This window comes from Pelophylax lessonae (genome assembly GCF_965119305.1).
Source record: "Pelophylax lessonae genome assembly, chromosome: 7".
Lineage (NCBI taxonomy): Eukaryota > Metazoa > Chordata > Amphibia > Anura > Ranidae > Pelophylax > Pelophylax lessonae.
In genome coordinates this window covers 299,058,930-299,080,094 of record NC_138774.1, presented here as the reverse complement: position 1 = coordinate 299,080,094, position 21,165 = coordinate 299,058,930, and the positions used below count along the sequence as shown (strand labels likewise).

Genomic DNA, 21,165 nt, shown 5'->3' with positions numbered 1-21,165 from the left:
TGCCCACCCTCCATAATGGGCACTTTCACCCCCTTCCTGCCCACCTCCCCCAATACCGGGCACTGTTACCCCCTTCCTGCCCCCCCAATACCAGGCACCTTTACCCCCTTCCTGCCCGCCCCCCAATACTGGGCACTTTGAATGACAATTACACAGTCATGCTACACTGTACCCAAATTACATTTTTAGCATTTTTGTACACAAGCAAAGCTTTCTTTTGATGGTACCGAATCGCAGCTGGGATTGTTTTATTTTTTGGTAAGTAAATGAAAAAAAGACAGAAAATTGTGAAAAAACCTGCATTTTTCTTGATTTTTGTTATAAAATTTTGAAAATAAATAATATTTAGATCAAAATGTCAACAAGAACTTAAACTGCAGGAGAGGCCACTGAACAAGGAGGATAGAAAAAGACTTACCGGAGTCTCTTTAGGGATGGTCTTTTCTGTAGGACCTAATGAAAAAGGGAAATTTGGGGGGGGGGGGGGAGAAAAGAAAATAAATCAGCATATTATCACAGATCAGAATCAAAGGCAATAGCAATCTTGATGCTCCATACCAGTGGGTCCTTGATTTCCTGGTGGCCCTTGGGGACCTGGTGGCCCAGGGGGTCCCGGAGGGCCCATTGCATTTGATCCTGGGATTCCAGGGATGCCTGGTATTCCAGGAGGGCCAGGAGGCCCAGGAGGTCCAGGTGGCCCAGCAGGGCCTTGCGGTCCAACGGGTCCTGGTGGTCCAACTTTTTTTCCTGTAAAGATACATGGATATTGTGTTTGTAGATATTTGCAAACCTCTTTGGCAAAGCAAATTTGTACATTAAAAAAAAAAAAAAAATCAGAGTCACCTAGATGGCTGCAGCTGTCACCGGCCACCTCTAGGCTGAGAACTGAGCAATCAAACACTGCTGATTGCTCAGCTCTCTGTCTTCAGTCCTCAGAGAGTCAGTGACCGTCAGTCATTGGCTCTCTGCTCCTCCAGCACTCACTGGAGCGCCTGGCTCAGCCTATCAGCAGCTTGCTGATAGGCGGAGCCCGGTGTCATTCCAGGGTTGTGGGCGGATCTTGACTATATTATTGGGGTCTTTCCCCAGCCTGGACCGGTACAGCCAAAAAACCTTTCCCCATACTTCTCCTTTAAATAATACAGAATATTTATTAACTCGCAATAAAGTAAATATTAAACAGAAGAAATACAAATGTGTTATCAGTCTACTACCCTTGTCTTTCCAGGAGTGCGTCAGACTAGTGATCCTCTATAGATTAGAGGTCTCCAAACTTTCTAAACAAAGAGCCAGATTATTGTCCTCAGACTTTAGAGGGGCCGGACTGTGGCCATTGAGAGTATAAAATGCTCCGGCATTGCTGGGATTAAATAATACCTCAGGCTTGGTTGGCAGTGGGAGTATGAAAATTTAGAAGGCACATTCGGTCAGTAGGAGGAGGAAAAGTTCCAATTATTGGTATTACTGGAAGGAATCATGGATTGATGTCAATGGGAGAAATGGTGCCCCGTCATTGGTGCCCGTGGGAGGAATGGTGCCCTCGTCACTGGTGGCGGTGGAAAGAATGGCGCCCCCGTCACTTGTGCCAGTGGAAGGAATGGCGCCCTCGTCACTGGTGCCCGTGGAAGGAATGGCGCCCCCGTCACTGGTGCCCATGGAAGGAATGGAGCCCCCATCACTGGTGCCTACGGAAGGAATGGCGCCCCCGTCACTGGAGCCCACAGAAGGAATGGCGCCCCTGTCACTGGAGCCCACGGAAGGAATGGAGCCCCCGTCACTGGAGCCCACGGAAGGAATGGCGCCCCCGTCACTGGTGCCCACGGAAGGAATGGAGCCCCCGTCACTGGTGCCCACGGAAGGAATGGAGCCCCCGTCACTGGTGCCCATGGAAGAAATGGCACCCCCATCACTGGTGCCCATGGAAGAAATGGCACCCCCGTCACTGGTGCCCATGGAATAAATGGCGCCCCCGTCACTGGTGCCCATGGAATAAATGGCGCCCCCGTCACTGGTGCCCATGGAAGGAATGGCGCCCCCGTCACTGGTGCCCATGGAAGGAATGGCGCCCCCGTCACTGGTGCCTACGGAAGGAATGGCGCCCCCGTCACTGGAGCCCATGGAAGGAATGGCGGTGCATCATCATTGGTGTCGGTGGGAGGAACAGTGTCCCCTTATTGGTGCCGGTGGAGGGAATAGTGCACCATCATTGGTGTTGGAGGAAGGAATGGTGCACCATCTCTAGTATCCATAGAAGGAAGAGTTCCCCATTGTTGGTGTTATTGGGAGGAATAATGCCCCATCATTAATGTTGGTGGGAGAAATAGCGCCTCATATTAGTGGGAGGAATGGTGTCTCAAGCGCCAGATAAAGACAAGCAAACAACTGCATCCGACCCGTGGTCCTTGGTTTGGAGACCACTGCTCTATGGAAATACACAGTGACTGAACAATCTGAGATTTGGGCCCGTTGTGATATCACAATCTAACACAGAAAGGACTCAAACATTCAAATTTACACTTCATATAGAACACTTCTGAAGATTCCCCGAGATTATGAACACCACACATATTACACAATTACAACAAAGAGCCAATTCAAAATCAAATGTAACAACAAGTATCCATCAGATCCTTCCAGCTTCTAATCTATGTAACCACAACAAAGCTCCCTCCACACTACACTTGTGATTTGACAAGATGGAGCTGATCAAGGTCCTGAAAAATGTATTTTAAGACACAGTTCTACCTTTTCATCAGAATGGAGATATAAATCTCCGGGACAATCTCTGAATTCTACAAAGAAGCTGAAGAAGGCTCAGAAAACAAAAGATAAACGGCCGGATTATTATGGTGGAATTACCGCATTTTCTGATGCTCAGATACCGTATTTATATTCTATTATTTCATCTTCAAGTGGAAGTCAACGGAGCAAATGGAAATTCTTAAATGATTTTTGGCAATTGCGTTTTGCTCCGAGGTCCATGTACAACACAACACATAAAATAGGAAGAATATATAGTGCTGAAATTTCTGAATATTAAGTACAAATTCATTCCAGCTAAGAGTTGCAGATCACCGGTGCAGGCAAAATCACTTCTACATAAACCTGTGCAGGTGCAACCCATCACACCATCCTCTCCAGCTAAACAGATACCAGATTTCACATCACTTCACCCTTTTTCTGTTAATAAATTAGAAGGCCAAATTGTGAAAAAAACTGGCAAATCACACCTCTATGTCTATGGCCAAAACATAAGGACCTACTTCACATGGAGTTCAGGGGTCTCCAGTAAAGGGTCCCGGTAATCCTCCATTATACAAAGACATTGTGGACAATTGTGCTCTTCCAACCTTTTGGCCAGTATGGTGTGGAGGAACTAGACGCAATGATGGTGAACCTTGGAATCCCAGATGTATTGGAACTACATTTCCCATGATGATCTACTACACTGCAGAGTGTATAAGCATCATGGGAAATTAGTTCCAAAACATCTGGGGTGCCAAGGTTCTCCATCACTGAACTAGAGTGTCCTGCACAGAGAGCCCTGACCTCATCCCTACTTTTGGAAGGCTTCGGTAGAAGGTCTTCTCATTCAACATCAGTACCTGCCCTTAACCCCACTGAACACCTTTGGGGTCATGTCTTCTCATCCCAAAGGTGTTCAGTAGGTTTGAGGTGATGGAGGATCTCGAGTGTCCTTCAATGGGCCCTGACCTCATCCCTACTGAACACCGTTGGGATGAACTGGAATGACGATGGTGAGCCAACATCAGTATCTGACCTCACAAAGGGGAACAAATTCCCACAGACACCCTCCCAAATCCTATGGAAAGACTTCTCAGAAAGCCTTGACCTCAACCCTGCTGAACACCTTGAGGGGTATCAGCACAATTTCTGTGCTCAAATTTTGCAATTCTACTGAACACCTTTGGGATGCCAATTGTCAGAGTCAGGTCTTCTCATCCAACTTCAGTACTTGAGGGGTATGGTTAATACTCCCTCATACAAATACACTGTAGATAATTATGCTCTTCTCTTGGTGAAGCCCCTTTTCTGTTCCAGCATGTCTGCCTCTGTGCACAAAGCCAGTTCCATAAAGACATGGTGTGGCCAGTTTGGTGTGGAGGAACTCCAATGTCCTGCACAGAGCCCTGACCTCAACCATTCTGAACACCTTTGGGATAAATTGGAGCTCTTACTGGTGAGCCATGTTTTCTCAACCAACATCAATATCTGATCTCACAGATGGGCACAAATTTCCACAGACACCCTCCAAAAGCACTGAAAAACTGGATTTTTATAAGAACTTACCATAAAATCCTTTTCTCTATCGTTCATCAACAGACGCAGCTCCATAACTTTATTACCATTGGAGGAGCATAACCCAATAGTAATGAAGTTATAGAGCTGTGTCTGTCGATGAACAATAGAGAAAACTGGATTTTTGCAAGAACTTACCGTAAAATCCTTTTCTCTATCGTTCATCGACAGACGCAGCTCCATAACTTCATTACCATTGGGTTATGCTCCTCCAATGGTAATGAAGTTATGGAGCTGCGTCTGTCGATGAACAATAGAGAAAATCTATTTTCGGCAAATTACATTTATCACAGGATAGAAATGATTTCTATTACATAAAGTTGCAATAAACTGCCCTGACTACGATGGGCACAAAGTCTATTTTGGCTGCATGTGGTCTTTTGTGTTCGTTGCCTGGACACAGTCAGCCATAAATACACATTGTTGGCACATAGTAGTATAATTACAATTTGTGTTACAAGAAATTGCAGTTTATTCTACGGGCCCAAGGAGGAAAAGAAGGCGGCCATGGTGCAGAACACAGCCTCTGGGTGACAAGGTGATCCTTCTTTACTGAACGTGCAAAGAAGGTTCTTGGCTGCTGACTGACAAGGGTCATGGGCATACACAAGATATAGAAATGGTATTCAATCTGTAAGAATGGGTATTTTTCAGAGAGAAAATAATCAACAGACATCTTGCAATAACATTTCCTGAACAATTGGTTATTCTTGCCACTGGGCATAAGGTTCCCATCCATTGTCCCAATGCATCCCTGCTTCACCACCTTTAACCACTTCCCCTGGGTCGCCGTCCTATGACATCGGGGACTTGAACTGGAGATATCTGGATGGTGGGTGCAGCTGCAGGCATCATCCAGAGATCTTTGTTTTTACGGTGCAGGGACTCGCCAGCTGAAAACAATCATAGCTGTTACAGGCAGTGGGAGGGGACGCTCACCCCTCCCGCCGCCCTCCGGTGCTTCTCCAGTCTCACCCGTGTGATTCTGACCTCAGTAATGGGCACAAATTCTGACACACTTGCTACAGAAGAGCGGAGGATGTTATAATCACAAAGAGTACGGGGGGCAACTCCATAAAGACATGGTTTTAGGAGTTTGATGTGGAGGAACTCAAGTGTCCTCAACCCCACTAACTTGAGATGAATTAAACTGCCAGTTGCAAGCCAGGTCTTCATCATTTGAAGGGGTCATGATGTTGAATGAGAAGTTCAGGTGTCCTGATAATCCTCCATCTTACAAAGACATTGTAGACAATTGTACTCTTCCAACCTTGTGGTAACAGTTTGGTGAAGGCTCTTTTCTAGTCCAACATGACTTCTCCCCCCCCACCGTGTACAAAGCCAGCTCCATTAAGACATGGTGTGACCAGTTTGGTGAGGAGGAACTCACGTGAGCCCTGACCTCAAAACCCTACTGGAGTTCCTCCATACCAAACTGGTCATGCCATGTCTTTATGGAGCTGGCTTTGTACACGGGGAGGGGCACGGCCATGTTGGAACAGAAAAGGGTCTTCACCAAACTGTTACCACAAGGTTGGAATTGTCCACAATGTCTTTGTAGTATGGAGGATTACCAGGAACCTTCACTGGAGACACCTGAACTCCATCATTTGGAGGGGGGATCCTCATGTTTGGCCATATTGTGTATATACATACACCTTTTCCCCTTATAATGTTCACTCTTTGCCCAAAAGTCCAAAAAAAGAAGCAGGAGAACTTTCTGCAAAAGGGTATAAAAATACCACAACCCAAGAATTAAGCAATGAGATATGGTTTATCAAATAAAGTCTACTATCATTGTACATATTTCATTTGGATTTATATTTGTACCTGTATGAACCTGACTTCATATTCATTTCTACCCACAGGAACACCACTGGTTGATGTATGAAGAGTGCAGCTTTATGGCGTGCCTAGGACATCCAGTAGACTACCACAACACTTGGAAACTATTTATTATCCTGTCTCTGATTGTTGGAAGTTTTCTAGAATAAAACTGAAAAAATACTGGACGGCTTTGAAGAGTGGAGGTCATTTTTGAAAACCCTAAAAAGTCTGACTTCAGCCCGAAAATGTCCCCAAAAGATAAAATCATCATCAGAATGTAAAACATACGATGGCATAATCTATAGCAGGGATGACGAACCTTGGCACCCCAGATGTTTTGGAAACTACATTTCCCATGATGCTGGTGCACTCTGCAGTGTAGTTGAGCATCATGGGAAATGTAGTTCCAAAACATCTGGGGTGCCAAGGTTCTCCATCACTGATCTATAGCCTCTTCTACACTCCATAACACACACTGGTGAACAATCACAGAGAACCCAATCCTGGATTGTGCACCATTCCCGCACAAACCTAAAGTCTGAGGGCCACACGGGAAGCCCGGCTACCCATAACCTCCTCCAATCACCAGAAGCCACGTTCTGCCTTCTGTATGAAAACTTCCAGCCTGGGCTTCCCATACACACAGATACATGGAGGATGGGCCACAGAAGACTTCTCAGAGCCCCTACACAGCAACTCTATAAACCCGATGATGGGTCTAACCTCTTCCTGACCATGAAACGCATGGGGCTTAAGTGGTTAAGTTTGTCATTTGAGAACACGTGCATGGGGGCAAATTTCACAGAACCCCCGGGGGAGCCATTGTCATCATAGATATCAACCAGATCATTTCCTGAATAACATTTTTACAACCGCTACCCTGAATTTTCTGTGTTCAACAAGAAGGGGGGGGGGGGGGGGTTGCTAGACGGGTGTGTATGAGGTCAAACATACAGTCAGGTCCATAAATATTGGGACATCGGCACAATTCTAATCTTTTTGGCTCTTTATACCACCACAATGGATTTGAAATTAATCAAACAAGATGTGCATTAACTGCAGACTTTCAGCTTTAATTTGAGGGCATTTACATCCAAATCAGGTGAACGGTGTAGGAATTACAACAGTTTGTATATGTGCCTCCTACTTTTTAAGGGACCAAAAGTAATGGGACAATTGGCTGCTTAGCTGTTCCATGGCCAGGTGTGTGTTATTCCCTCATTATCCCATTTACAAGGGGCAGACAAAAGGTCCAGAGTTCATTTCAAGTGTGCTATTTGCATTTGGAATCTGTTGCTGTCAACTCTCGATATGAGATCCAAAGAGCTGTCACTATCAGTGAAGCAAGCCATCATTAGGCTGAAAAAACAAAACAAACCCATCAGAGAGATAGCAAAAACATTAGGTGTGGCCAAATCAACTGTTTGGAACATCCTGAAAAAGAAAGAACGCCCTGGTGAGCTCAGCAACACCAAAACACCCGGAAGACCACGGAAAACTACTGTGGTGGATGACCCAAGAATTCTTTCCCTGGTGAAGAAAACACTCTTCATAACAGTTGGCCAGATCAGGAACACTCTCCAGGAGGTAGGTGTTTGTGTGTCAGATCAAGAACACTCTCCAGGAGGTAGGCGTATGTGTGTCAGATCAAGAACACTCTCCAGGAGGTAGGTGTATGTGTGTCAGATCAGGAACACTCTCCAGGAGGTAGGTGTATGTGTGTCAGATCAGGAACACTCTCCAGGAGGTAGGTGTATGTGTGTCAGATCAGGAACACTCTCCAGGAGGTAGGTGTATGTGTGTCAGATCAGGAACACTCTCCAGGAGGTAGGTGTTTGTGTGTCAGATCAAGAACACTCTCCAGGAGGTAGGCGTATGTGTGTCAGATCAAGAACACTCTCCAGGAGGTAGGTGTATGTGTGTCACCTTCACAACAGTTGGCCAGATCAAGATCACTCTCCAGGAGGTAGGTGTATGTGTGTCAGATCAAGATCACTCTCCAGGAGGTAGGTGTATGTGTGTCAGATCAAGAACACTCTCCAGGAGGTAGGTGTATGTGTGTCAGATCAAGAACACTCTCCAGGAGGTAGGTGTTTGTGTGTCAGATCAAGAACACTCTCCAGGAGGTAGGCGTATGTGTGTCAGATCAAGAACACTCTCCAGGAGGTAGGTGTATGTGTGTCAGATCAGGAACACTCTCCAGGAGGTAGGTGTTTGTGTGTCAGATCAAGAACACTCTCCAGGAGGTAGGCGTATGTGTGTCAGATCAAGAACACTCTCCAGGAGGTAGGTGTATGTGTGTCACCTTCACAACAGTTGGCCAGATCAAGATCACTCTCCAGGAGGTAGGTGTATGTGTGTCAGATCAAGATCACTCTCCAGGAGGTAGGTGTATGTGTGTCAGATCAAGAACACTCTCCAGGAGGTAGGTGTATGTATGTCAGATCAAGAACACTCTCCAGGAGGTAGGTGTATGTGTGTCAGATCAGGATCACTCTCCAGGAGGTAGGTGTATGTGTGTCATAGTCACCCATCAAGAGAAGACTTCACCAGAGTGAATACAGAGGGTTCACCACAAGATGTAAACCATTGGTGAGCCTCAAAAACAGGAAGGCCAGATTAGAGTTTGCCAAACAACATTTAAAAAAGCCTTCACAGTTCTGGAACAACATCCTATGGACAGATGAGACCGAAGTCTTTTTTCAGACGAGATCTGAAGTGTTTCGGGAATATTATCTGCTCATATTCAGCCAAATGCTTCAGAACTCATTGGACGGCGCTTCACAGTGCAGATGGACAATGACCCGAAGCATACTGCGAAAGCAACCAAAGAGTTTTTTAAGGGAAAGAAGTGGAATGTTATGCAATGGCCAAGTCATTCACCTGACCTGAATCCGATTGAGCATGCATTTCACTTGCTGAAGACAAAACTGAAGGGAAAATGCCTCAAGAACAAGCAGGAACTGAAGACAGTTGCAGTAGAGGCCTGGCAGAGCATCACCAGGGATGAAACCCAGCGTCTGGTGATGTCTATGCGTTCCACACTTCAGGCTGTAATTGGCTGCAAAGGATTTGCAACCAAGTATTAAAAAGTGAAAGTTTGATTTATGATTGTTAATCTGTCCCATTACTTTTGGTCCCTTAAAAAGTGGGAGGGGCATATACAAACTGTTGCAATTCCTACACCGTTCACCTGATTTGGATGTAAATACCCTCAAATTAAAGCTGTAAGTCTGCAGGTAAAGCACATCTTGTTTGTTTCATTTCAAATCCATTGTGTTGGTATAAAGAGCCAAAAAGATCAGAATTGTGCCCATGTCCCAATATTTATGGACCTGACTGTATATTGCAATCTAGGGACCCACCTGTATTGGGGTCATCTATGAGCATCCCATCCAAAGGGATACAGAGATGCAACCAAAGAAATCTATATCTCCTGTGCTGACACACCCTCCTTCAGGAAAAACTCATCATCCATGCATGTCCTGTTGCAGCTGTTGACCTCATACACACCCGTCTAGCAGCCCCCCCTTCTTGTTGAACACAGAAAATTCAGGGTAGCAGTTGTAAAAATATGTTATTCAGGAAATGATCTGGTTGATATCAATGACAATGGCTCCCCCCGGTGGCTCTGAAATTTGCCCCATGCACGTGTTCTCAAATGACAAATTTAAACAAAGACTGATCTACAGCCTGGTCTTAAAAAAAAGCTAAGGTCTGCAAAACGCGTCGACCCATTGGCTGAATCAACTTTCTGTCACTGGAACGGGGTCACCTCATGGTAATCAAGTGGGGGGATATAGGATCATCCCTGTCTCCCCACCAGGAGCAAGTGTCCTTTGTTCCAGTTCCTTTTCCTATGTCCTGTTCCACTGGTTTTATATTTTGTATATTGTGATGTGTATTGTGGAAATATCTTCTATATGTTGATATATGTGTGTTTTGTCCTTTTTAAAAACAAGTATTGAATAATAAAAATTACACATTTTTTTTACTATTTGGTCTCTTGGTTGTGCCAGTAAAGTCCGCCTTACGAAAAGCAGAGGCGGGGTTCTGACAATTTTTTGCATCACTTTTGCAATAAAGTCACTAGGGGGGCGCTTTTGCAATAAAGTCACTAGGGGGGCGCTTTTGCATTCAAGTCACTAGGGGGGCGCTTTTGCATTCAAGTCACTAGGGGGGCGCTTTTGCATTCAAGTCACTAGGAGGCGCTTTTGCATTCAAGTCACTAGGGGGCGCTTTTGCATTCAAGTCACTAGGGGGCGCTTTTGCATTCAAGTCACTAGGGGGGCGCTTTTGCAATAAAGTCACTAGGGGGGGGCGCTTTTGCAATAAAGTCACTAGGGGGGCGCTTTTGCAATAAAGTCACTAGGGGGGCGCTTTTGCAATAAAGTCACTAGGGGGGCGCTTTTGCAATAAAGTCACTAGGGGGGCGCTTTTGCAATAAAGTCACTAGGGGGGCGCTTTTGCAATAAAGTCACTAGGGGGGCGCTTTTGCAATAAAGTCACTAGGGGGGCGCTTTTGCAATAAAGTCACTAGGGGGGCGCTTTTGCAATAAAGTCACTGGGGGGGGGGGCGCTTTTGCATTCAAGTCACCAGGGGGCGCTTTTCCATTTAAGTCACTAGGGGGTGCTTTTGCATTCAAGTCACTAGGGGGTGCTTTTGCATTCAAGTCACTAGGGGGTGCTTTTGCATTCAAGTCACTAGGGGGTGCTTTTGCATTCAAGTCACTAGGGGGCGCTTTTGCATTCAAGTCACTAGGGGGCGCTTTTGCATTCAAGTCACTAGGGGGCGCTTTTGCATTCAAGTCACTAGGGGGCGCTTTTGCATTCAAGTCACTAGGGGGCGCTTTTGCATTCAAGTCACTAGGGGGCGCTTTTGCATTCAAGTCACTAGGGGGCGCTTTTGCATTCAAGTCACTAGGGGGCGCTTTTGCATTCAAGTCACTAGGGGGCGCTTTTGCATTCAAGTCACTAGGGGGCGCTTTTGCATTCAAGTCACTAGGGGGCGCTTTTGCATTCAAGTCACTAGGGGGCGCTTTTGCATTTAAGTCACTAGGGGGCGCTTTTGCATTCAAGTCACTAGGGGGCGCTTTTGCATTCAAGTCAATAGGGACGTGATTTTACATTGAAGTCAATGGAATGCGATTTTACAATGAAGTCAATGGGACACGATTTTGAATTGAAGTCAATGGGACACATTTTTTTTTTTTTTTCAATCGACAAAACACAGATAACCCAATTTTTAGCTGATAATTTTGGGCAGCCGATATATCGGTGCATCCCGAACCTTTACAAATGGGCCAACAGACCGGCCCCTGGTATTTTTTAACCCCCTGACGGGTCCCTTGTACTGAACACAACTCTCTATCAGACGATAACACGGAATAAACATGCGATCGATTCACTCACCTTTTTTCTTGTTTCTGGCTGCGCTTGGATCTGCAAAGAGACAGAAATAAGTCACAGAAAGGTTTTGCTGTGAGTAACGGAAGATGAAGAAGAATCTGGAAGAGAAGAGACGGGATGAAAGCGCCTGCCAGGGGAGAACACACCAGACACAGAACATAAAACACGTCATTTGGCTCGCATTGCATCGAACGTTCATCAGAAAATGTTTCTTTTTTACTAATCCTCAGTAATGGGGAGACGCTAATCCTTAAAGGAGCGCTCCGCAATCCTTCCGCTAGTAGATGGGCCACGGGGAGATGTCTGCAGCATTTCCAGCACAGGACACAATGGAGGGAGGAGTACACTGAACTCCTCCGACTGGTTTCCTTAAAGTGAACCTGTCACCAGACCATTGAAGTATTTACAAATTTTAACCGTATATAGCAGTAAATAATATTAATTATAATATTTAGCAGTAAATAAGCTTTTAGGGGACATTCTCACCGTGCCACCCTTTGAAGACAGTGTCTCCTTATACTAGCTCTGACCTCCGTAGCTGCAGGCGGTCTGGAGTAATTCATCCAAGAAAGCAATGAAGTCATCAATATACTCAGCAGCTCAGTCTGCTTTCTCCTATCCCAACAGGGACTCATCTCCCTCTCCCACAGCTCCTGCATTATAAAACTAGAAGGCTGTCTATGTTGGGGGAGCTGGGCTGCCGAGTCACTGCTGGGATAGAGTGCAGGGGGAGCTGAGCTGCTGAGTCACTGCTGGGATGGGGTGCAGGGGGAGCTGAGCTGCTGAGTCACTACTGGGATGGGTGCAGGGGGAGCTGAGCTGCCTTGTCACTGCTGGGATGGGGTGCAGGGGGAGCTGAGCTGCCGAGTCGCTGCCGGGATGGGGTGCAGGGGGAGCTGAGCTGCCGAGTCGCTGCCGGGATGGGGTGCAGGGGGAGCTGAGCTGCCGAGTCGCTGCCGGGATGGGGTGCAGGGGGAGCCGAGCTGCCGAGTCACTGCCGGGATGGGGTGCAGGGGGAGCCAAGCTCCCGAGTCACTGCCGGGATGGGGTGCAGGGGGAGCCAAGCTCCCGAGTCACTGCCGGGATGGGGTGCAGGGGGAGCCAAGCTGCCGAGTCACTACCGGGATGGGGTGCAGGGGGGAGCCGAGCTGCCGAGTCACTGCAGGGATGGGGTGCAGGGGGAGCCGAGCTGCCGAGTCACTGCCGGGATGGGGTGCAGGGGGGGGGGAGCTGGGCTGCCGAGTCACTGCTGGGATGAGAGGAAAAAATGGATTTTTGTAAGAACTTACCGTAAAATCCTTTTCTCTTAAGCTCATTGACAGACGTAGTCTTCTTGATTCTCAAGAGCTGGGTTATGTTGTCTCCGCAGGAGTAGGACTAGGCAGAATGACAAAACGTTCTGGCTCCACCCTAGGGGGCAGTCCCTGAGGGTATATCCTCCCTCTCTCTGCTACAGGGAATCAGTTCTGTTTAAAGCAGTACAGAGAAATTAACCCAACCCAACTCAATGATAGAGGGGCGGGTACTACGTCTGTCAATGAGCTTAAGAGAAAAGGATTTTACGGTAAGTTCTTACAAAAATCCATTTTTCTCTATCGCTCATTGACAGACGTAGTCTTCTTGATTCTCAAGAGCTGGGACATCCAGAAGCAGTGCCACAAATGAGGGGTGGGATTGACAAAATCAAATCCAATCTAGTAGGCCCAACCGGTGCCAAACTAGAAGTTTTAAAGGCTCATTATAAACAAAGAATGAGACTAAAAGAAAAAAATTTCCAACGGAAAAAAACCCTCGAGGTAGACCACTGGTCTCCTCAAATTGCGGCCTGCAAAACCTTGCGGCCAAATGAGGCATCAGACGATGCCATTACATCAACTTTATAATGTTTAGAGAAGGTATGCACCGACGACCAGGTAGCCGCCTTGCACACCTGGACCACTGACGCCTGATGGCGAAAGGCCCATGACGCACTAAGTGCCCGAGTGGAGTGCGCCTTAACAGGGAACGGGGGCTCCCGACCCTTAATAGAATAAGCCTGTACTACCGTCTGTCTGATCCATTTGGAAATGGTCGCGGCAGATGCAGGCAACCCCTTTTTGGGTCCATCTGGGATCACAAAAAGTGAATCCGTCTTGCGAAACGAGTCTGTCGTTTTCAAGTATACCCTGATCGCCCGGACCACATCCAAGGAGTGCAAAGCAAATTCCCGAGGATGACTGGGCTTAGGACACAGGGAAGGTAATACAATTTCTTCATTCAGATGAAATTCTGAAACTACTTTTGGTAGGAAGGATGGATTCGGACGAAGAACCACCTTATCTCTATGAACCACCAGATATGGTGAACGACAAGATAATGCGGCCAGTTCTGACACCCTGCGTGCAGAAGTAATAGCCACCAAGAAGGCCACCTTCTGGGACAACGTGGGTAGAGGAATCTCCCTAATATCTTCAAAGGGAGGTTTCTGAAGAACCGACAACACTAAATTAAGATCCCAGGGGGGTAACGGCGCGTGCACTGGCGGAGCCAGATGTCGCACCCCCTGGATGAAATTCCGCACCAAGGAATGAGTAGCCAAAGGCTTCTGAAAGAAGATGGCTAATGCTGAGACCTGACCCTTGATAGTACTCAAGGCCAGTTTCTGCTCAACCCCTTGTTGCAGAAAAGACAATATTCGACTAATCGAATAAGACCGAGGACGGAACCCCAAAGGTTCACACCATGCAATGTAGGACTTCCATGTGCGATGATAAATCTTTCTGGAAGTCGCTTTCCTTGCTTCAACTAGAGTAGGAATAACTGAAGCTGACAAACCTTTGTCCTTCAGCACCTGGGTCTCAATAGCCAGGCCGTTAAAGCCAGCGATCGTAAAGCAGGATGGAAGATCGGTCCCTGAGACAGTAGATCCTCTCTGAGAGGAAGTCTCCACGGGACGTCCGCCACCAGTCTGACCATGTCGGCGTACCAACCTCGACGAGGCCAGTCCGGAGCTACCAGGATTACTGGGATTCCTTCCTCCTCTACCCTGCGAAGAAGTCTTGGCAGTAACGCGAGAGGAGGGAAGGCATATATTAGCTGGTATTGCCCCCACGGGGCGATCAGTGCGTCTGCGGTTTCTGCTAGAGGATCGCGGGAGCGAGCCACGAATCTCTGAACTTTCCTGTTGAATCGTGATGCCAACAGATCCACATCCGGGGTGCCCCACCGTAGGCACAACTGGTGGAAAACGTCTGGATGGAGGGACCATTCCCCCTGATCCAGGGTCTGACGGCTGAGATAATCTGCCTGCCAATTCTCCACCCCCGGAATGAACACCGCAGAGATTGCTGGAACAAATCGTTCCGCCCAGCGAAGAATGCAAGCCACTTCTTTGGCCGCTCGGACACTCTTGGTGCCCCCCTGGTGATTGACATAAGCCACGGCCGTGGCATTGTCCGACTGGATTCGAACCGGGCTGCCCTGGAGCTGCTCGGTCCAGTGAATCAGACAAAGTCTGATCGCTCTCAGTTCCAATACATTTATCGGTAATCTGGATTCTTCCGGGGACCAAAGTCCCTGGGCAGATAATTGACCGAGAATTCCTCCCCATCCGGATAGACTGGCATCCGTGGTCACTATCGTCCAATATATTGGCAGAAATGACTTTCCCTGGCTGAGCATTGGAGACCGAAGCCACCAAACCAGAGACTCTCTGGTCTGTTTGCTCAATCGTATCTGATTGTCCAGGGATTCCGGATTCCGATTCCATCTGAGGAGAATCTCTTGCTGAAGAATTCGGGTATGGGACTGGGCAAATGGGACTGCTTCGAATGAAGCCACCATCAACCCCAGAACCCTCATGCAAGTCCGAAGGGAAGACCAGCTGTTGGACAGTAACAACTGGACTGCTGATTGAATCTTTCGAAGTTTCCCTACCGGAAGAAACACTCTTGTCCTGACTGTGTCTAGAATTAGACCCAGATATTCGAGCCTCTGGGTGGGAACCAGAAAAGACTTTTGCTGGTTCACCAGCCACCCGAATTCCTGTAAAGAAATCATAGTAATTTCTATGTTTTGTAGCAAGGTCTGAGGAGACTCTGCATGAAGCAGAAGATCGTCTAGGTAACCTAGAATCGATATACCTCTTTGGCGCAGAAGTGCCAACATTGGGGCCAACACTTTTGTGAAGACCCGCGGAGCCGTGGCGAGACCGAAAGGTAACACCACAAACTGATAGTGGTTCTCCTCTACGGAAAAGCGTAGAAAACGCTGATGTCCTGCGAAAATGGGAATGTGAAGATAGGCGTCCTTGATGTCTATGGACGCTAGGACATCCCCTGGATGCAGGAAGGCTGCTACCGTGCGAATGGACTCCATTCTGAATCTTCTTATGTTGACGAAAGAATTGAGTGCTCTTAAGTCCAGAATTGGACGCACTTTGCCCTCTTTCCTGGGTATTGTAAACAGGTTTGAATAAAACCCTTGAAACCGTTCTGTCCAAGGAACGTGGACTACCACTCCTTGTTGTAGTAGATCTGTGACTGCTCTCCGCAGATCTTCTAGACGATCCGGAGATAGTCGGATATTGGAAGGGAAGAATCGCGCCGGTGGGAGAGATCGAAACTCGATCTTGTACCCTGACTTTATGACTTCGCAAACCCATTTGTCCGGGATTCTGGAAAGCCATGGATCCGGGAACCGGCGAAGACGTCCCCCCACCCCAGTTATGGGTGGGGGCGCACCTTCAGGCTTTGGATGGTTTATCTTCAGGTCTGGAGGGGGCGGGCTTTTGCTTGCCCGACCAACGACCCCTGACGCCTCCTGTAGGAACTTTGGAGGACTTAGTTTTTTCACCCGCTGGACGAAAAAACCTCTTGTGAGCAGAAAAAGAAGGCCCTCGTCTTTGACGAGTTCCTCTACCTTAAAAATTTTGCGGTAAAAAGGTGCTTTTTCCACCGGTGAGATCCTTAATGATCTCATCTAAGTTGGCTCCAAATAGACGTTCTCCTGAAAAGGGGATATTAGCCAATGCTTTTTTGGAACCTTGGTCGGCTATCCAACCTTTTAGCCACAGTGTACGCCTGAGAACCACTGCTGAGACTGATGCTCGCGCCATTAATGGAGTGGCGTCTAACGCCGCATCACATACAAACTGTAACCCCTGTATCATTTGTTCCAACAAATCTGATACCGCCTGAGGGACTTCTTCTAAGTCCCGGCGTAACCACTTGGTCCATTCAGTTACAGCCTGCGAAACCAGACCAATAGCAATTATTGGCCTGAAAGCTGATCCAATCAAGGAAAACATGGTGCGAGACATAGCTTCTATCTTGCGATCCACTGGATCTTTAAAAGACGGAGCGTCTTCTAAAGGAATAACCGTGGCTTTATTCAATCTAGCAATTGGTGAATCCACCACAGGTGGTTCTGTCCATTTCTTAATAAGGGTTTCCTCAAATGGATAACGCCTGTCAATGCGTTTGGAAATATTAAAAGTGCGTTTTGGCAGACGCCATTCTTCATCGATTGGATTGCCAAAACATTTGGGCGATGGAAAAACCTTTGCCACTTTGATGCGCTTTTTAGTCCCAAAAGGGATCTCAGTTTCAGCTATTTCTGATGGAATACCCTGTAACCTTAAAGTCTCTTGAACAGATACAATGAGTGCGTTTACCAACGCTTCCTCTCGGGCTATGGCAGATGCCGAAACATCCTCCTCACTGTCTGAAGAGACAGGACCCGAGACACCAATACCAGATGAAGTACCTGCAACTGCGGAAATAGGCTCAGAGTCTGAATCCGAGGTTTCAGATAATAAGGGGTTAGGCGGGGGTCGCTTTCTCGCGCCCTGTCCCTGACAAGCCACTTCCACCCGGGACACAAAAGTTTCCATAATGGCTGACAAAGATTCAATTGTCAATGGGGTGCTGGAGGATCCCGCAGACCCCTCGAGGGGATCCGGAGGAGATACATGAGTGGCAGGGTCCATGTTAATACAGGACACTTTGCCAGCAATAAACAAAAAAACTTTTTTTTTTTTTTTTTTGTGTGTCTCCCCCTAGCGCAATAGCGCCCCTCAGAGTACCTGCTTCTCGATCCCAGAGAGAGAGAGAGGGACCCCCAAGGCTCACCAACCGATGCAGTGCAGTTTCCAACAAACTGCTGCAGCCAGCGTCTGTCTTACACAGACTGGAAGGAGCTGTTTGCTTTTTCCCGGGCAGAAGGCGTGGCTCCGCCCCCTGTGTACGCCTTCCGGCGTTCCCAGCCCTCCACGAGGAAGCTGGGCTCACAAAACATGGCCGCCCCCATAGAAGAGACATAAGACTCCAAAAACATGGCGGCCGGCGTGACCTGAGGACATACATGCATTCGGTCTACGGCAAAATGGCGGCGGACCGCCGATATCGTCTTCCCAGCACATCCACCTGCACTCTGCTGAGAGGTGACATATGGATCTACAGAGATACACTGCACATAAGGTAGGATTATACCTCCTATGTTTGCTGTAATGTTACAGTCTGCTGGGTAGAGTGTTAGCTCTTGAACCAAGTCCACTTCCCACAAACACATGCTGTATTACAAGGGGGACTTGTAAGTGTCAGATATATACTGACCATATATGGAGGGGCCCATAATATATACTGCCTCATAAATGAGGAAAAAAGGGAACGTTTTACTCACCATACCGAACCGACAGGCACCCTCTCTTCATAATACCCTCTCCACCGAGGTGGGGGTTTGTGGACGCCTCGACTCTCTGGTCCTGGCGTCCAAGTGAGCTTTTAACTCGCAAAGTCAGTCCCTTTACTGGGACTCCGTCGCGGCCGACTCAGCGCACTGGTCTGCACGCGCTTTTAGGCAGAAACCGGGGTGACCACTGGATCTCACATCCAGCCCGTCGCCCGGCCCCGCATACTTACTTGAATATGTCGCGGCCGACCAAGCGCAATGCCTGGTCTGCACGCGCTCGTAGGCCGGCTGGGGTGACCACAAGTGTCGCCCAGTCCGGCATTTTTGCTTGAAGATCTCACAGGAAAAAAACACTGGAGAAAACTACCTAAAAAATGTCTTTTTCTTAAAGAAAAAAAGTCTTGCCAGGACCAAAAGATCCCAGCAAGGAACTTAGGTCCTTACTCCTGACTAGACAGAAAAAAACTGATTCCCTGTAGCAGAGAGAGGGAGGATATACCCTCAGGGACTGCCCCCTAGGGTGGAGCCAGAACGTTTTGTCATTCTGCCTAGTCCTACTCCTGCGGAGACAACATAACCCAGCTCTTGAGAATCAAGAAGACTACGTCTGTCAATGAGCGATAGAGAAAATACATTTCACTGCATTTTAAAAAACTAAACAGTAAAGTTAGCCCAATTTTTTAGTATATTGTGAAAGAGGATGTCACGCTGAGTAAATAGATTCCCAACATGTCACGGTTTTAAAATTGCACGCACTCGTGGAATGCCGACAAACATCGGTACTTAAAATTTTTTTAAATCGTTCCCTATGAAGATTTTTAACAGTTACCAGTTTAGAGTTACAGAGGAGGTCTAGGGACAGAATTACTTCTCTCACTCCAACGATCGCGGCGATACCTCACATGTGGGGTCTGAACACCGTTTACATATGTGAGCGCAACTGACGTAGGAGTTTTCTTTCACCACGACGGGCGCTTTAAACATTTTTTTATTTTTTTCCTATTTTATGAAATTTTTTTAAAAAAAAAAATCTGATCCCTTTTAGTGCTGTGAGAAGGGAGGTCCCCTCCCACTTGTTGGGATAACGGCTGAGCCACATCGGCTGTTATCTTCTGAAAGCCGACCGCCGGCTCTAAAGAACGGTACCGGGGTGATGCCTGCAGCTGCAGATCATCCCGCTACAACCTCTTCTCCGAGCCAATGTACAGGTGCAGGGACAGGGAAAGGTACAGGTAAAGGGAAAGGGGCAGGTTCAGGTATAGGGCCAGGTTCAGGTGCAGGTTCAGGTATAAAGACAGGGGCAGGTTCAGGTATAGGGACAGAGACAGGTATAGGGACAGGTTCAGGTATAGGTATAGGGACAGGTATAGGGACAGGTTCAGGTATAGGTATAGGGACAGGTTCAGGTATAGGTATAGGGACAGGTATAGGGACAGGTTCAGGTATAGGTATAGGGACAGGTATAGGGAAAGGTTCAGGTATAGGTATAGGTACAGGTTCAGGTATAGGGACAGGTATAGGTATAGGTACAGGTTCAGGTATAGGGACAGGTATAGGTATAAGGACAGGTGCAGGTAAAGGTATAGGGACAGGTACAGGTATAGGGACAGGCTCAGGTATAGGTATAGGGACAGGTTCAGGTATAGGGACAGGTTCAGGTATAGGGACAGGTTCAGGTATAGGGACAGGTTCAGGTATAGGGACAGGTTCAGGTATAGGGACAGGTTCAGGTATAGGGACAGGTTCAGGTATAGGGACAGGGACAGGTTCAGGTATAGGGACAGGTATAGGTATAGGGACAGGTGCAGGTAAAGGTATAGGGACAGGTACAGGTGTACAGGTATAGGGACAGGTGCAGGTACAGGTATGTCGATTCGCAGGAAGTGGTTATTCGGCACACTTTCGGGCGATAATTTTCAGCGGCCATTATCGGAACCATTTTTTTCTCTCAAAACGCCGGCAACTCCATTTTCACCAGCTGATATCTGTCCACCCCTAATCCCATCATGCCTCTGGGAGTCATGCTTGTAACCGTCAGTCTTGCAATGCCTCATGGGACATGCAGCTTTACACCAGATGGAGGGCCACAATTTGCCCACCCCCTGCTGTATAGTATCCCAGCTGGTCAAATAGGGGTCCTAAAGGAAGGAACCCAAACAGAGCATCGTCTGCAAGACCAGAATGATGGTGGAGCGCCCCTACTGGACATAGATAAAAACAGACACTGCTTAGCCAAAATAAATAAGTACACTTTATCCCTCTAACCCCCCAGACTTGCATTAAACCCTGGCTGTGCCGGCTGGCCCCCCTACAAGGGTAGTTCAGCGCTAAGCGAAGCATTTGTTTGTAGAACAATAAATTACAGCCGTGGAAAATCACAGGAATTTGCTGCAAACAGAACAAAAAAAAATATGGGAATCTCTTCCAATCGGCTGCGACTCGGGTTATCCCGCGCTCCTAGCAGACGTCGGCTATAGAAGAAAACGTTCGGTATTTTCTCCTTTTTTATCGCCCCCCTGAGAGCTCTGGTGAGGCAGCATTTTTCTAGAAATAACAAGCTCACCCCGCGCTCCAATCACAGCGGATTCCGGATTCATTAACACAAAACCCGCAATCAGCAAAGTTTTCTTTTACCTTCCCACTTCACATAATCCATCGGTGTGATTAATTACCACAACATTCTCCACACTAAATCCCTTCCATGGGGGGGGGCGTCCTACAGGATTATACACGAGGCAGGAATTCGCCGCTCATTATGACACGCAATATTTATTTCTCATGGGTTCAATACAAACCCCCCTTTCTCTGGCGGTATAATCAGTATTTCCCCGCAATAAATTCCATAATTTGCACCCGGCGGTCTACAATGTGCAAGCAGACAAAACATTCCGCCGCGTGCAGAAAATATTCGCAGTTCAGATCAGTAAACAGAGCGGAGAA

General features: G+C 47.5%; 1 protein-coding gene across 1 annotated transcript in view; it reads right to left on the bottom strand.

Moving 5' to 3' along the window:
• The window catches only part of EDA (ectodysplasin A), a 149,150-nt gene that overhangs the window by 29,309 nt on the left and 98,676 nt on the right, over positions 1-21,165 (bottom strand). Inside the window, exons 3-5 of the mRNA XM_082263979.1 lie at positions 11,560-11,589; positions 559-747; positions 419-453 (exon numbers count right to left, since the gene is read on the bottom strand). Coding sequence (XP_082120105.1) covers positions 419-453; positions 559-747; positions 11,560-11,589 — 254 coding nt within the window. The remainder of the gene's footprint in view (positions 1-418; positions 454-558; positions 748-11,559; positions 11,590-21,165) is intronic.